This window comes from Chiloscyllium plagiosum, unplaced genomic scaffold (assembly GCF_037043375.1).
Source record: "Chiloscyllium plagiosum isolate Xiang-an unplaced genomic scaffold, Cpla_swu_hap1 HiC_scaffold_11, whole genome shotgun sequence".
In the NCBI taxonomy this organism is placed as follows: domain Eukaryota; kingdom Metazoa; phylum Chordata; class Chondrichthyes; order Orectolobiformes; family Hemiscylliidae; genus Chiloscyllium; species Chiloscyllium plagiosum.
Genome location: NW_028270149.1, coordinates 13,203,053 through 13,219,990, shown reverse-complemented (window position 1 = coordinate 13,219,990; position 16,938 = coordinate 13,203,053). Strand labels below are relative to the sequence as shown.

The following is a 16,938-nucleotide window of genomic DNA, read 5'->3' as shown; positions in this document are numbered from 1 at the left end:
TTTTTGACAGATAAAACCTTCTAATAACTGGAATCATTGGTTTACCTGCTCCTGGGATTTGCCTGTGGCTTGGTTAAAACAAAAAAGCAACAAGAGTAGGCCATTCGGCCCTTTGAGATTGCTCTGCCATTGATTAAGATCATAGATGATCTGATTTTAAAGTCAACTCTATATTCCTGCACATCCTCAATAATCCATCATCCCCTTGCTTAATATGGTCGCAAAAGTTAACATCACAATGAGCTGCCTTCTCGTATTCTCTTACCCTGCCTCAGAGTTAGGCAATGCTGTGGAAAGTTCCGGAAGGTTGACATCACTGCTCGATTGACATGGTTTAAGACTGCTCTCTCCTCTGGGGGTTGCTGGATCTTTCCTCTTCTTCTTGGCAAAAAAGTTTTTGAAGGTTTTAAATTTTGACTTCTTCTTGCCTGCAAAGGACAAATAAAATTCTTAGCTTCACAAGGCCAGTGAGTGCAGCTAATTCACTGTTCAGCAGCACATTTAGTATTGACATTATTAGCTAAACCTCCATGGAGTTGATCATGAAGAATTTGTTGTCAATATGTGATGCTTAATTTATTAACCTAAGCTGCCTCTTATTGTCTATTTAGATGCAGAGGAAGAATTGAGTTGAATTACTGGTTGTGAGAAGTTAAAGATTGCTCAATAAGTTGTAAATTTCGAGCCTTAGATGTCAGATACAGATCTGCCATGAACTCAAAACATGGTGGAACAGGTTTGAAGCACTGAAAAGCCTCATTAATCCTCTATCGCTATTTCTTGCTGCAGACCAGATGAGGTCCCAGAATGAAATGAGGATTAATATTTCCTCTTGTTTTCCTTATCATTTGCAGTACAGCGCACAACAGTTTTCTTTTGATTCCTGGACAGGCATGAATAGGAAGGGTTTAGAGGGATATGGGCTAAATGCTGGTTAATAGAACGAGATTAATTTCAGGTACCTGGTCAGTATGGACGAGTTGGACTGAAGGGTGTCTCTCCGTGCTGTACACCTCTGTGATATGGGCATCGCTGGTTAGGCTAATATAACTGGTTATCCGTAATTGCCCACAGGACAGTTAGGAGTCATATGCACCCCAGATCAAGTAATGTTTGCACATAACCTTCCCTAAAGGGCATTAGTGAATTCATGAGACCATAAAACAGAAAAGCAGAGGTAGGCCATTCAGCCCATTGAGTCTTTTCTACCATTCAATGAGATCATCACTGATCTGATAACTGTTGAGAGTGTGTTGCTGGAAAAGCACCTTTCTGATGAAGGGGTCCGGCCTGAAACATTGATTGTCCTGCTCCTCGGATGCTGCCTGACCTGTTGTGCTTTTCCAGCAACACACTCTCAACTCTGATCTCCAGCATCTACAGACCTCACTGTCTCCCTACTGATCTGACAACCCTCAACTCCACTTTTGTGCTTTCTCCCCCAGACCCATTGATTCTCTCAAGTTCTGAGGGTCACCAAACCTGAAACATTAACTCTGATTTTTCCTCACAGATGCTGCCAGACCTGCTGATCTTTTCCAGCAACTTCTGTTTTTGTCCCATGATTCCCTTACTGATTAAAAATCTATCTTAGCCTTGAATATACATAATGACCCAATCTTAGCAGCCCACAATGGTAAAGAATTCCATGGATTCACTGCCTTCTGAGGGAGAAGAAATTCCTCCTCATCTCTATCTTAAATGTGTGACCCTTTATTCTGACATTATGCCCTTTAGTCCTAGACTGTCCCACATGTGGAAGTAACCTGTTTATATTTGTCCCACCCAGCCTCTTAAGAACACTGCATATGCCAGTATAAATTCCAATTCCAAATGAGTAAAGTCCATCCTGTTTCCCCTCTCCCTATGAAACAGTCCTTCTGCACCCAGAATCAGCCTCAAACCAGTTCACTAGGCTAGTTTTTACAGCAATGGTGCTAACAAGGTCATCACTGAGCTCAGTTTTCAACTCCAGATTTTTGTTGAATTCCAATTTTGCCACATCCTATGGTCAGCTTTGCACTCATGTCACAGAACATTAGTTTGAATTATTAGCCTCGTGACATTACCACTGTGTCACCAGAACCTGAAGGATGAAGCTTTAGTTTTCTGCCTTTCTTTCCAATTAATAGACCATGACTCACACATCTCTTTTGTTTTTCCCTTTCTCTCCTTTGATGGGAGTGAATCTTCAATCAAATGGATACAACCACCCCATCATACAACAACAACCCATTGACACTGATGCAATTGAACATCACAATTATTATTAGTGCTACAATCGTGATCATTTGTATTGTGTGCATGATGATATGGAGATGAAAACCCTTGAAGTGATGTTGGCTTTGAAAGTAGAAAGCCCACGCAAAATTGGGGAGAACATGCAAACTCCACACAGAGAGTTGCCCGAAGATGGAACTGAACCAAGTCTGTGGAACTACGAGGCAGCAGTGCTAACCAATCTTTCCAAAACTGTCTTTCCAAAAATATAGTGATGGGGGAAAAGTTATATCACAAGGGATATAAATCTGATATTTAACATAACTGAGAGATTAACTAGCTCCAGCATTACAGTCAATACTGAAAACGACAAATGCTGGAGATCACAGCGGGTCAGGCAGCTTCCATCGAGAGAGAGCAAATTAATGTTTCGTGTCCAGACGACTCTTCATCAAAACTTGAACAGTCTAAAGTCTATGTTACAGTCCATATTCAGGTTACATAGGCCCAAGTATTTTGATGACCAGTTAGTCATTGACACAGTGTAGACTGGAATTATATATTGGAACCACACGGATTCCAGGACACAATATACTACTTGGGAATTGTCCAGCAAACTGAGGATTCCTCTAGCTTATCTCTCCACGCTTCAGGCTCTCTGCCTTCATTCCTGATGAAGGGCTTTTGCCTGAAACATCGATTTTACTGCTCCTTGGATGCTGCCTGAACTGCTGTGCTCTTCCAGCACCACTAATCCAGAAGCTGGTTTCCAGCATCTGCAGTCATTGTTTTTACCCAGTTGATTTTAACCCTACTGCGAATCCTCTTGCAAGGATGCCTGCCTTGAAGAAGGTTTCCTCCTCTCTCTACAAGAATCTCAGGGACTCCCTATCCCACTGCAACTCCCAGGTCTATACTACTTTCTCCCCACCCTCCTCTAGCTTATCTCTCCACGCTTCAGGCTCTCTGTCTTTATTCCTGATGAAGGGCTTTTGCCCGAAACGTCGCTTTTACTGCTTCTCGGATGCTGCCTGAACTGCTGTGCTCTTCCAATTCCACTAATCCAGAATGAGGATTCTGATAGACAATTCCTCTGTGTCTGGAACCCTCCAAATGAACCTGTCGAAGTCGGAGGTGGTCTGCTTCAGTTAAACTAATAGTTATTCAGGAAAGGTTAGAGGTTTAAAAACCTAGTCTGACTCCTCGATACCTATTAAACTGAATCTTGAGATCACACCTGCCTTCAAAGTGTGGACAGTTCCATACTATCCATCTTCCAATGATATGGCAGAAAGAGTGGTCCAAACATTGAAGGAAGGCTTAAAGATGCAGCCTACAGCTTGACTTGTATTGTCCCAGTTCCGATTTGATTAGAGGCCAATCCTTCACACAACCACAGGGATAGCTCCAGCACAGTCACTGATGGTAAGAAGGCTCAGCACCAGGTTATAGAGTCATTGAGTCCTACAGCTTGGAGACAGGCCCTTCAGCCCAAACTGGTCAATGCCGACCAAACTAACCCCATTTCCCTGCACTTGGCCGATATCCTGCTCATCCTTTCCTATCCATGTATTTGGCCAAACACCTTTCAAATGTTGTTCATGTATCCGCTTCAACCACTTCCACTGGCAGCTTATTCCATATGCGTACCACCCTCTGTGTAAAACAGTTGCCCCTCAAGTTCCCTTTTATTCTTTCCCCTCTAGCCTTAAACTGATGCCCTCTAGTCCTCGATTCCCTAACACTGGGAAAACGACAGTGCATTCACCCTATCCATGCCTCTCATGATCCTCTACTCCTTCATAAAGTCCCCTGCAGTCTCCTATGCTCTAAAGAAAAATGACCTAGCTTGTCCAACCTCTCCCTATAACTCAGACCATTGCATCTAGACAACATCATTGTAGATTTCTTCTGCACTCTTTCCAGTTTAATAACATCCTCCCTATAACAAGGTGACCAAACTGAACACAATATTCCAAGTATGACCTCACCAACATCCCTGGATTAGTGGTGCTGGAAGAGCACAGCAGTTCAGGCAGCATCCGAGGAGCAGTAAACATCCCTAATAACTGCAAAATAACTTTCCAACTTCTATACTCAATGCCTTAACCGATGAAGGCCAGGGTGCCAAAAGTCTTCTTCATTGCCCTGTTTACCTATGACTCCACTTTTAGAGAACTGTGAACCTGAACTCCAAGATCCCTCTGTTCTACGACACTCCTTAAGGCTCTATCATTCACCAGGAAACTCCTACCTTGATTTGACTTTCCAAATTGCAAGACCTCACTTATCTATATTAAACTCCATTTGCCATTTCTCGGCCCACTTCCCCAACTTCAAGGTCCTGTTGCAATTTCTGAGAACCTTCCTCACTGTCCATGATAATGCCCATTTTAGTGTCATCTGCAAACTTATTAAACATGCCTTGCACATTCTCATCCAAATCATTGACATAGATAACAAACATCAATCGGCCCAGCACCAACCCCTGAGGCACACCATTAGTCACAGGCCTCCAGTCTCACAAGCATCCTTCCACTATTATCCTCTGCTTCCTATCATCAAGCCTATTGTGTATCCAATTTGCCAGTTTGCCCTACATTCCAAGAGATTTAACCTTCCAGCGCAGCCTACCATGTGGAACCTTATTAAAAGCCTTACTGAAATCCATATAGACTACGTCTACTGACCTGCCCTCGTCAACCCTCCTAGTCACTTCATCAAAGAACTGTAACAAATTTGTGAGGCATGATCTCCCACTCACAAAGCCATGCAGACTACTGCTAATCAAACTCTGTCTTCCCAAATGCATGAATATCTTATCCCTCAGCATATTCTCAAGTAAGTTACTCACTATACATGTTAAGATTATTAGTCTATGGTTTCCAGGATTTCTTTTGCAGCCCTCTTGAATAAGGGCACAACATTTACTACCACCCAGTCTTCTGGGACCTCACCTCTGGCTTACGATGATACAAAAATAGCTGCCAGGGCCCCCACAATTATTTCTCTAGCCTCTTGCAGTCTTCTTGGATCTATCTCGTCAGGACCAGGAGATTTATCCTTTATACATTCTAATACATCCAACACCTTCTTTACTGTGATATGGACTGTCCCCAAGATATCACCGCTCGCTTCTCAAAGTTCCCATGTCTTTCTCCATGGTAATCACAGAGGAGAAATATTCATTGCGAACCTCGCCCATCTTTTGCAGTTCTACACATACATGTTGACTTTGGTTCTTGAGGGGTCCTATTCTCTCTCTTTTTCCTTTAATATACGAAAAGAAACTCTTTGGATTCACACTAATCTTCTCAGCCAAGGCTATCATGTGCCCTCTTTTCGCCTTCCTGATTTCCTTCTTCAGTAAACTCCTGTACTCCCTGTATACCTCCAGGAATTCCCCTAATCCCAACTACCTGTATCTGAGCCATGCCTCCTTTTTTAGCTGTCAAAGCCTCAATATCTCTTGTCATCCAGGATTCCCTATTGCTGCCAACCTTGTCCTTTACCCTCATAGGAATAGAGAACTATTAGATTATACCTGATAATTCTAGGCCTGGGAGGTGAGGGTGACATGGCATCAGGAGCACTAATACTGACCACATGCCTCCTCTAAGCGAGAGAGACAGTTTGCTTCAGGAGACCAAGTTTGGTGTCGAAACCATGGGAGTGGTCCTGCACGGGTACGAGACAAGGTTGACTTGAGGTCAGGTCCTGGGTCCTGAATAAACCTGTGAAGCACGCGAAAGCTGCTACCTCACAAACGGGGCGGGAGGAGAACATACCCAGCACCTCAGAACAGCCTCTGTCTAGCTTTGAAGAAACCTCAGAGTCCAAGATAGATACGGCCGATGTTGTAGCCTCGATACTGTTACCCACATAAAAAGATTGTTGATGAATCTTTTCTCATTGCATTGCAGCCTATCTAGAATTGCCCGTCCTCTAGTTGGTTCCTTAATGTATTGGTCTGAAAAAACAATCTCCACAATGTCATTGTTGGTTTGATTTGTCCAATCATAGAATGCCTACAAAGTGGAAACAGGCCATTCAGCCCATACCTACCCTCCAAAGAGCATCCCACCCTGCCACCATGCCTGTAATCCTGCCTTTCCTATTGCTATCCATCCAGCATGAACATCCCTGGACACTATGGGCAATTTAGCATGGCCAATCCACCCTAACTTGCACATCTTTGGTCTGTGGGAGAATATACAAAGTCCACAGAGACCATCACCCAAGGCTGGAATTGAACCTGGCTCACCTAGTGCTATGAGGCAGTAATGCTAGCCATTGAGCCACCATAGCAGTGCAACAGCAACCCTTTATTGAATGCTGGAGGAAAACATCACCTAGTTCACTAACGTCCTTCGGTGAAGGAAACTGTTGCCCTTACCTGGTCTAGCCTACATGTGACTCCAGATCCACAGCTGTATGATTAACACTTAATTGCCCTCTGAGACAATTAAGGGTGGGCAATAAATGCTGGTTTAACCAGAAACACCTACATCCTATGAGTAAGTAAAAAAATAAATTGTTTGATATTTTTACTCCTGTTTCTATGTTTACTTTGTTATGAACGCTATGATCACTTTCAACATTGCATGATGTGTGTTGAAGTCAAATAAATGTTTATACATGCTTTATTTACTTATTACTTTGAAGCTATGTTGACTGACATTTGAAGTTTTCCAATGTGAGTAAATGTGTGTCTGCGCATGCCTGATTCCAGTAAATGCAGTCGGCTCATCAAGCAGAAGTTAAATAATAAACTGTTATTTCTGCTGGACCTTGAACAACAGGGAAATTCTGCACATTTATCATATCTGACACTTTACTTGGCTTTGACTCTTCTTCAGCTGTTTGCTCTGCTCGCAACAAGTTCAGCAGACTTTCTGCATTCTGCAATAAGCTTTATAAATGAACGTGGAACGGATGTGGTTAATCCTGTATGTAAACTCTAACTAATCACTTTCAAGGAATCCAGGACTTAATCTCGTTCTGACTCAGACATTAAAGCACATCAGGGGCCTGCTACATTTTTTTCATCTGATATATTAGTGACTGATTCTACCCTATTCCAATTTAAAGGCAAATTCCCATTCTTGACCTGAGTGTTGTCTGTAGATATATAGGGACCAAAATATCCACAGAACTTTAAGAACTGGTAGATTTAATTTAGCTAATTGAAACTTGATCATAAGATCATCTTAATTTATGCCATTCAGCACGTGAAGTTTGCTCTACCATTCAATCATGGCTGATAGGTTTCTCAACCCCCATTTTCTTCCCTTCTCCCTGTAACCCTTGATCTCCTTACCATCTATCTCTGTCTTAAATAAACTCAATGACTTGGATCCACAGTCTTCTGTGGCAATGAGTTCCACACATGCACCACCCTCTGGCTGAAGAAATGCCTCCTCATCTCAGTTCTAAAAGGTCGCACACTCACCCTGAGGCTCTGCTCTTGCTCGTGGTCACTCCTACTAGTGGAAAGATCTTCTCCATATCCACTCTATCCAGGACTCTCAGTATTCAGTACATTTCAATGAGATCTCCCCTCATTCTTCTAAGCTCCATGGACTGTAGAACCAGAGACCTTGTATGAGAAGTTCTTCATCCCTGGGATCATTTTTGTAAACCTCCTCTGGACCTCCTCTTAACGCCAACACATCCTTCCTTATTCCACATGTGGTGAAGCCAAAGTCTCATACAGCCTCAGCAGTACATCCCTGCTTTTGTATTCTAGCCCTCTCAAAATGAACATGACCATTACATTTGCCTTCCTAACTGCTAACTGATCCTGCATGTTAACCTTAAGAGAATCCTGAATGAGGACTCCCAGGTCTCTTTGTGCTTCAGTCATTTTTCAATTCGACCATGACCTGTTTTAACCTCAACTTCCCTTCTGCACCTTAATTTCATTTCCCTTAATACACTTGCATAACAAAATTTTATGTCATCAAATCTAAAGTTTTGATCAATCTGAATTTTATTTAGTTCAATACTCTGATGACCTTTGATCTAGAAGTAATACAGTAAACAAAATTCATTGTAAGTCCATGAAAGTGGCTGTGGAAATTATCATTGGTTGTAAGAATATAGGAGTAGGCCATTCGGCTCTTTGAGCCTGCTCTACCATTCAATAGGATGATGGCTGATCATCCAACCAGTACTCTTGTTTCTGCTTGCTTCACATACCTTTTGATACCTTTACTCATAAGAACTACACCTACATCTTTCTTCAAAGTCTTCGACGATTTGGCCCTAACCGCTTTCTGTAGCAGAGAGTTTCTCAGGCTCATCATTCTCTGGGTGAAAACATTTCTCCTCATCTCTTTCTAAATGGCCTTACACCCCATCCTTAGACTGTTATCAACTGTAACCTCCTCAACTAATAAAGAAATACTAGTTAACGTGACTCAGTGTTCCTTGAACTGGAAGCAGTACCAACAGGAAGCAAGTTACAAAAGCCATGTAACTAGACCGAAAGGACAGTTTCAGAAAACTAAGGCTGAAGCAGAAGGGAGATCAGAGAAGATCCATTTGCACAGAGCTGTTTGCATGCAACATTGAATGACACAGTAAGACCAAAGGCTGGGTTTGAGTCTGAAGGCCGAATTGAATCATTTTAGTACAACTGCTTCAGTTTTGCCTAATGCAACAAGCCCGCCTGACAGGGTCGATTAAAAGGGCATGTTAATGGAGTCTCTGGGCAGTCTGTGCCATCAGGTCTGTCACGAATGTGGCTGTTGATGGCCTGACAGGGTAATGAGCTTCCCTGGGGACCTCAATGCAATATGGCTGTCAGTGAACATGACTTGGCCAACAAATAATTAACAGGGAAATATTAAATATGAAAAGCTGAGTTAGGAAACTTTGGAACTGCAAGCAGTGCCACTTGTCTCTATGGAGTAATACTTGTGATAATGTACCATTGTATTAATGACAAAAAGTGGAAATTATCTTGCAATTTGAAGTACTGTTGCCTGTTAATTCATGTTCAATTAATGTTAGTTCAAATGAGTGTTAACGTAAAAATTATAAAAAGTGAAATCTTCTTTGCTAAATTTGTAAATTGGGGGTAATTATTTCATTTGATAAATTAGGTTGCTTTGGCTTTATGGTTTTACCACAACGATTGTAACAAAACACATTTCTATCTGGTCTTTAGAGTAAGGCTGTGACTAGATTTTGAATATTACATGTCATTGTCAGATGAGATTGGTCTGACATTTATTCTACTAATTTGTAACTCTTGGAAAATTCCACACATACCAGTCAAACTATTGTCAATAACAGTTAAAAGCACACAAGGAATTGCAGGCCAGCTGGATGGACATTGACATGGTGAGCTGTTCTCTTCTTTGTTGGTTTAAAACAGTCATATGTAAAACTCGTACAATTTTCAACTTTCTGTCCTTATTGAGTATCTTCGGCATTAAAACATGTTTTAATTGTCTTGCAGTTTTAACTGGCACTCGGTATACAAACAGGGTACCAGATGCTACTCCATGCCTGTTCCTTCAGAGTCTGGAAACAATTCCAAATGTTACACAGAACTGCCATGTAATTACTTCAGAAAAGAGAAGAATGCATTGCTATCTGTAATATAAAGCAAGAGGAAAACCCAGCAGTGCTTTACTTTTCTGCAATAGTATTTCTCTGACTGCATCTTTCCTCTCACGTAATGAATTTACAGAAAAATCTCATCTGTAAAGTCCACAATATTTTAGTTAGGGAATTGCCAAGTTGGACAGAAAAAAGGATTCACACATGACTTTTGAGAAACAGAAACTCCATTGGGAATGTCTCTTGCTTAATTAAAACAAAAATGCCTTCACTCTATATTGGCTGTTGATTTCTCTGACTGGTGACCCACTCACTCAACTGTCCCCAGAGGAATAACAGGCAGAGAAACAAAACTTGTGAGCCAATTTAGTGAAAGATTAAAGGTGTGTTACCAAATGCACATAACAGCTTGAGACTTCACTTCAGTTCCTGCTTTTTAAAAATATGAGTCGCTGGCTGGGCCAGTATTTTTATTGCCCACTCTTAACTGTCCAGTAAGAGATGGCGACGAGCTGCCTTCTTGAGCTGCTGTAGCCCTTGCGGTGTAAGGATATCTACATTTTATTACAAAGAGAAGGCGTGTGCAGAGACTTAAATCAACTGACACCAAGGCCCTGATGCCAGAAACCACTTACAGATGGAAACACGTTAACCCTCATCTGTCAATTGGATTGGAAAATGTAGAGTCACTTGGAAGGATAAGTGAATAGTGCTTCTATTTTCCTGCTATAATGACTTTGCAAAAACAATGATCAATTTAGAACATAGAACAGTACAACACAAAAACAGCCTACCATGTCTGTGGTGACCATGATGCCATTCTAAGCCAATCCCATCTGCCAGTATGTAGTCCATATCACTATCTTTCCTGCTTTTCATATATGTGTCTAAATGTCTCTTAAATGTTGCTATTGTATCTGCTTCTACCACTCCTCTAGTAGCACACTCCAGGCACTTACCACCCTGTGTAAAAATCGTTTCTTGTATATCTCCATAAAATTATCCCACTCGCACTTAAACCCATACTCCCTGGTATTTGAAATTTCCACCCTGGGTAAAAGACTCTGAGTATTCACCCTCTCCATGCCTCCCATAATTTTATATCCTTCTGTCAGGTCACCCCTCAGCCTCTATCACTCCAGTGGATACAATCCAAGTTTGTCCAACCTCTCCATACAGCTAATATACTCCAATCCAGGCACCATGCTGGGAAACATCTTTTGCACCCTCTCCAAAGCCTTCATATCCTTCACATAGCGTGGTGACCAGAACTGCATACAATGCTCCAAATGTAAAATCTTATACAGCTGCAAAATTACTTGCCAATATTTCTACTCAATACCCTGATCAATGAGAGCAAACATGTCATCTGTCTTCTTTCCCACGATATCTACCTATATTGCCACTTTCAGGTAACTATGGACTTGCACTGCTGCCTCACAGCGCCAGAGACCCAGGTTCAATTCCCGCCTCAGGCGACTGACTGTGTGGAGTTTGTACATTCTCCCCGTGTCTGCGTGGGTTTCCTCCGGGTGCTCCGGTTTCCTCCCACAGTCCAAAAATGTGCAGGTTAGGTGAACTGGCCACGCTAAATTGCCTGTAGTGTTAGGTGCAGGGGTAAATGTAGGGGAATGGGTCTGGGTGGATGCGCTTCAGTGGGTCGGTGTGGACTTGTTGGGCCGAAGGGCCTGTTTCCACACTGTAAAGTAATCTAATTTAATCTAATCTAATCTCTCAGTATATCAATGTTCCTAAAGATCTTACAATTTATTGGATACATTCCACTTGCATATGATGTCCCAAAATGCATCACCTCAGAATTGTCCAGATTAAACTCCATCTTTCATTTTTCTGACCAATTTTCCAACTGATCTTTATCCTCTTGCATCCTTTAACAACCTTCCTCACTATTCACAACTCCACTAACTTCTGTATCATCTGCAAACTTACGAATCAAACTACCGCCATTTTCATTCAAATCATTCACATATAAATTACAAACAAACAGCCTTCCATGAGGGATTTTGTCAAATGATCTTAACCAGCTCATGAGAAATATAGAAACATAGAGAATAGGAGTAGGCCAATCGGCTCTTTAATGTCCCACCCTTCAATATGATCATTGCTGATCATCCAACCTAGCACCCTGGCCCCACTTTCTTCCCATGCCCTTTAATCCCCATGATATCCTTAGTAAAATCCTGTAGAAAGTCAGGAATTCATATCCAGGAAAGTAAAATATTTAAGGTTGAAATGATGTGGCGACTGTCACTGTTTGCCAGGTTTATGAGATCCAACTCTATTTAAACTCCCAAATGACTGATGTTGGTCTATTAGAAGTTCTCAAAAACACTTTACGTCTAGCTTTGCCTTCACACCATTGTCTCAAACTTGTGGTACACAGTCTGCTCCCTTCCAGATTGCTCCATGAAATCATGTGACACTGGCCTTATCACTATACATCCTTTCACTGTATTACAGAATTGCTAAAGTTCAGAAGAAGGCCAATCAGGCCATCGTGTCTCCACCAGTTCCCTGAGCATTTTGACTAAGTGCCAATCTACAGCATTTTTCCCTTAACCAAGCACATTTTTGTGAGTTAAATAATCTAAAATCCTCTTGAATACCTAAGTTGAACAAGCCTCCACCACACTTGGACAGTGCATTTCAGACACCAACCACACTACTTAAAAAAAATTCTTTCATGCCTCTTACATTTGCTTCTTTTCCAAAACACTCTAAAACAGTGCTCTCTGGTTCTCAATTCTTTCACAAGAAGAAACAGTTTCTCCCTACCTCCTCTGTTCAGACTTCTCATAATTTCGAAAGCTGTCATGAAATCTCCTCCTAGCCTTCTTTTTCCAAAGAAAAACAAGTCCAACCTTCCAAATTTTCTTCATAACTGAAGTGCCTCATCCTGAAACCACTCTGTAAACCTATTCTACACTCTCTCCAATGCATTCATTTCCTACCTATGGTGTGATACCGAGAACTCCACAGTACACTCCAGCTGAAGTATAGCAATGAGTCATATAAGTTTATCATAACCTCCCCACAAAACCCCTATTTGTGAAGCCTAGAATATTGTATGCTTTCTTAACAGCTCTGCCTGTCCTGCCACCATTAGTAACTTATGCACAAAAACACACAGGTCTCCAGGCAACTGAAGACCCTTAAGCATAGTATCCTTTATTTTATATAGTCTCTTTGTACTAAAACGTGCCATCTCACATTTCTCTGCATCTGCCACCTTTGCATATTCTACACTCTCAACCTCACAGTTTAGTCTTATTCGCAAATTTTGAAACTGTCCTCAGCACTTAAATAACTGGATCATTTTTATTTATCAGGAAAAACAAAAGTCTATTACCAGCCACTGGACAGTTCTCCTACAAACCTCCCTCAAGTCCGGAAATAACGATTAAATAACGTTACTATCTGTTTCCTATCCCTCAGCCAACTTTGCATACCATGGTACTACTGTCCCTTTTGTTCCACGAATTAAAACCTTCTTCACAAGTTTGATATGTGACACTATGCTGAATGTCTTTTGGAAGTCCATGGTCATTACATCAACAGCATCTCCCTCTCTGGTATATCTTCAAGTAAGCTGGTTGGGTGTGATTTTTCTTTAACATATTCATGCTATTTCTTTCAAGTTCACCCACATTTTTCCATGTGACTGTCAATTCTATCCCAAATATCCCAAATGTTTCTTGAAGTTTCCCCACCACTGAAGCTAAACTGGCTGGTTTGTAATTGCTGAACTGATCTTTTCTCATCAAAGGGGAAATGATTGCAATTCTCCAGTCTTCTGGCACCAGGGCCTCTGCAATTTCTACTCTCACTTCCTTCAATGTCCTTCCAGACAATTCCCAGCATCTTTATCAAGTAAAGGTACCGATAACCTATCCAAAACTTCCTGCTTAACAATTTTACATCCTTCGATTGACTTAGCTTCAATTCATCAGGACTTGGGAAACATCTCCCTCAAGGGTAATGTTGATTCAGATAATTTATTTAACAGCATTTCCATGCTTTCATGTGTAAATCCCTTTTACAGTTCCTAATCAGCCCTACCCCTATTGTCACAATGTTGTAACAGTTTATTTGTCCACAGAGGAATTTGGAATTTCCCTTTATGTTTGTTGCTAGTCTTTTTCAAAATCCTTTCCTTCTCTTATTTCCTTTCTCATTTTCCTTCTGAACATCAGCTTTATTCACAATTGCATTCTCAAACTGCTACCTGTCAGAAGCACACTTTCTTTAACTTTATTTCCATCTTCTTTGGAGCTCTGGATTTGTTTCCCAGCTTCCCTTTAGGGGGAATATACCTTAACCATGCCTAAACTGTCCCTTCTTCGAAGGTATCCCATTCTTCAGCTGCAGCACATCCGGCCAGGTTTTGGATCCGATCCATCAGGTCCAGCTCTCCCCTTACGCGCAAGTGGAGACTGCAGATGCTGGAGATCAGAGTCAAGATTAGAGTGGTGCTGAAAAAACACAGCAGGTCAGGCAGCCCAAAACGTCAATTTTCCTGCTCCTCAGATACTGTCTGACCTGCTGTGCTTTTCCAGCACCACTCTAATCTTGACACAGCTCTCCCCTTGCCTTGTCCAAGTCAGCTCTTCCCCAGTTAATTATTCAGCATCCTACACCTTGCAATACAAAGGTCGCTATTCTGTAAAAGATCCCTCCACTGATATTTGATCTACTTTTGATTTGGAGATGCTGATGTTGGACTGGGGTGTACAAAGTTAAAAATCACACAACACCAGGTTACATCACACTGTAAATTTTTGCTATAAATTCTGTGCCATAGAATTGTGTCCTCCATTACCACCTGATGAAGGAGCGTCGCTCCGAAAGCTAGTATGCTTCCAATTAAACCTGTTGGACTATAACCTGGTGTTGTGTGATTTTTAACTTTGATCTACTTTGCTCACCTCCTTCCCAAGCACTGCCTCCTTTCTTGTTAGACTGGACACATACTACTGGAGGCATTTGTCCACTACAGAACCTAGGACTGCTTGTCCTTGAAAACTACCTCAGCACCAGGCTTTATTTGGGCAATTAAAGTCCCCCATTATAACAATGATGAATCTATGCTGGCTTGTCTCTCTGCTGTTCTATGCAGTTTTCCTTCTGCAACATGTTGGCAGCTTATAAATTACACTGCGCAAGTCAACTTTACTCTGTTCTTGAACCCGCTGGAACACCCTCATTCCCCAGCATTGCAACATTTTCCTTAACCAAAAGAAAACAGCTTTCTTTATTGCCCTTCCTTGTCTTTTCTGAACACAAATATTTAACACCAAGTCCTTAAGCTAAGGCTCCGTTAACTACATTAACATAATCCCACATGGCAAATTGTGTCTGTAACTTGCCAGTCTTCTCACAGAATTCCTAAAGTGTGGAAACAGGTAACTTGGCCCACGCTGACTCTCTTAAGAGTAACTCACCCAGACCCATTTCCCAACCCTATTACTGTACATTTACTCCTGACTAATGCACTGAGCCTACACATCCCTGAACCACTATGGGCAATTTAGCACAGCTAATTCACCTAACCTGCACATCTTTGGATTGTGTGAGGAAACCAGAGTACCTGGGGAAATCCGTGTAGATGCAGGGAGAATGTGCAAACTCCACACAGATAGATGTCTGAGGCTAGGATCGAACACAGGTCCCTGCTACTGTGAGGCAGCAGTGCTAACCACTGACCTGCCGTGTCACCCAATCAATTTAATCAATTTTACTTCATGCACCATGCATGGGTGGCATGATGGCACAGTGGTTAGCACTGCTGCCTCACAGTGCCAGAGACCTGGGTTCTATTCCCACCTCATGCACATTCTCCCTGTGTCTGTGTGGGTTTCCTCCGGGTGCTCCGGTTTCCTCCCACAGTCCAAAAATGTGCAGGTTAGGTGAACTGGCCACGCTAAATTGCCTGTAGTGTTAGGTGAAGGGGCAAATGTAGAGGAATGGGTCTGGGTGGGTTGCTCTTCGGAAGGTTGGTGTGGGCCAAAGGGCCTGTTTCCACACTGTAAGTAATCTAATCATTCAGTGTCACCATGATTTAGACTGCATGACCTTCCCCCTTACTCTGGGTTCACCCATGAACATAGCACTCTCTATTCTAATGACATCTGTCTCACCCAGCTCTGGTACAATACTCCAATGTTTTCTCCTATTTCCTACACCCCTGTTGAGTTAGTTTAAAATTTCCCCAACAGTCAAGGTGGGAGCAAAGTACCCAGTGTTTGTTTCATGATGATGTTGCTTTACAATGATGTTTCATAATGATGTCTTATTACTTCACAAGAGTTGACCAGCATAATGTCTCTATTATATTACACAATTTCTAAATTGTTGTAAATATTCACTTAGTTCACTATTGCTGTCTTTTGTATACTAAGATGATGTGGGAGATTGGTGACTTTGTACTGTATTCCAGTACATGTGACAAGAACAGTTAAATTTAAATCTAAATCTAAATCCTTACCTAGCCTAGTCTAGATGGGACTCTAAACCCACAGCAATGTTGACAACTCCTAACTGCCCTCTGAAATCTGCACTCAGCTGCGGTGCTGTGGTAGGCCGGATTTGGTAGTCCCTGGAATGGACTGTATGAAAGAGCACTGATAGACCCTGAGCCTGTGTGAAGACACCACTCTGATCATGAGCAGGGTACAAGAAGGGAGGAAGATGACTCTGGTTTCACTAATATTTAAACATTGTATCTTACAGTGTCATATTGTCACTGCGGCTCAGTGGTGAGTATTGCTACCTCACTGCGCCAGGGACCTGGGTTCAATTCCAGCCTCAGGTGATTGTCTGTGTTGAATTGGCACGTTCTCCCTGAGTCTGCATGGGTTTGCTTCGGCTTCCTCCACCATCCAACAACGTGTAGGTTCAGTAGATTAGCCATGCAATAGGGTTTTGGAAGATAAGATAGAAGGGTGAGTCTACCTGGGATTATCATAAGAGAGTTGGTGTGGACTTGTTGGGCTAAGTGGCCTGTTTCCATACTGTAGGGATTCTATGAACTTTATCTTAATATCTTCTGCAAGTCAAAATGGTATTGTACCATGAAGACATATTGCAATTTTCACTGTATTTAGTTGTTAAATCCTTGTGACAATA

The 16,938-nt window shown here is 41.9% G+C and overlaps 1 protein-coding gene across 2 annotated transcripts in view; it reads right to left on the bottom strand.

Moving 5' to 3' along the window:
- Positions 1-16,938, bottom strand: part of LOC122557432 (uncharacterized) — a 197,755-nt gene that overhangs the window by 56,186 nt on the left and 124,631 nt on the right. For both annotated transcript variants that reach the window (XM_043705166.2, XM_043705163.2), the window contains exon 3: positions 266-428. In XM_043705166.2, the coding sequence (XP_043561101.2) occupies positions 266-428 (163 nt within the window). The remainder of the gene's footprint in view (positions 1-265; positions 429-16,938) is intronic.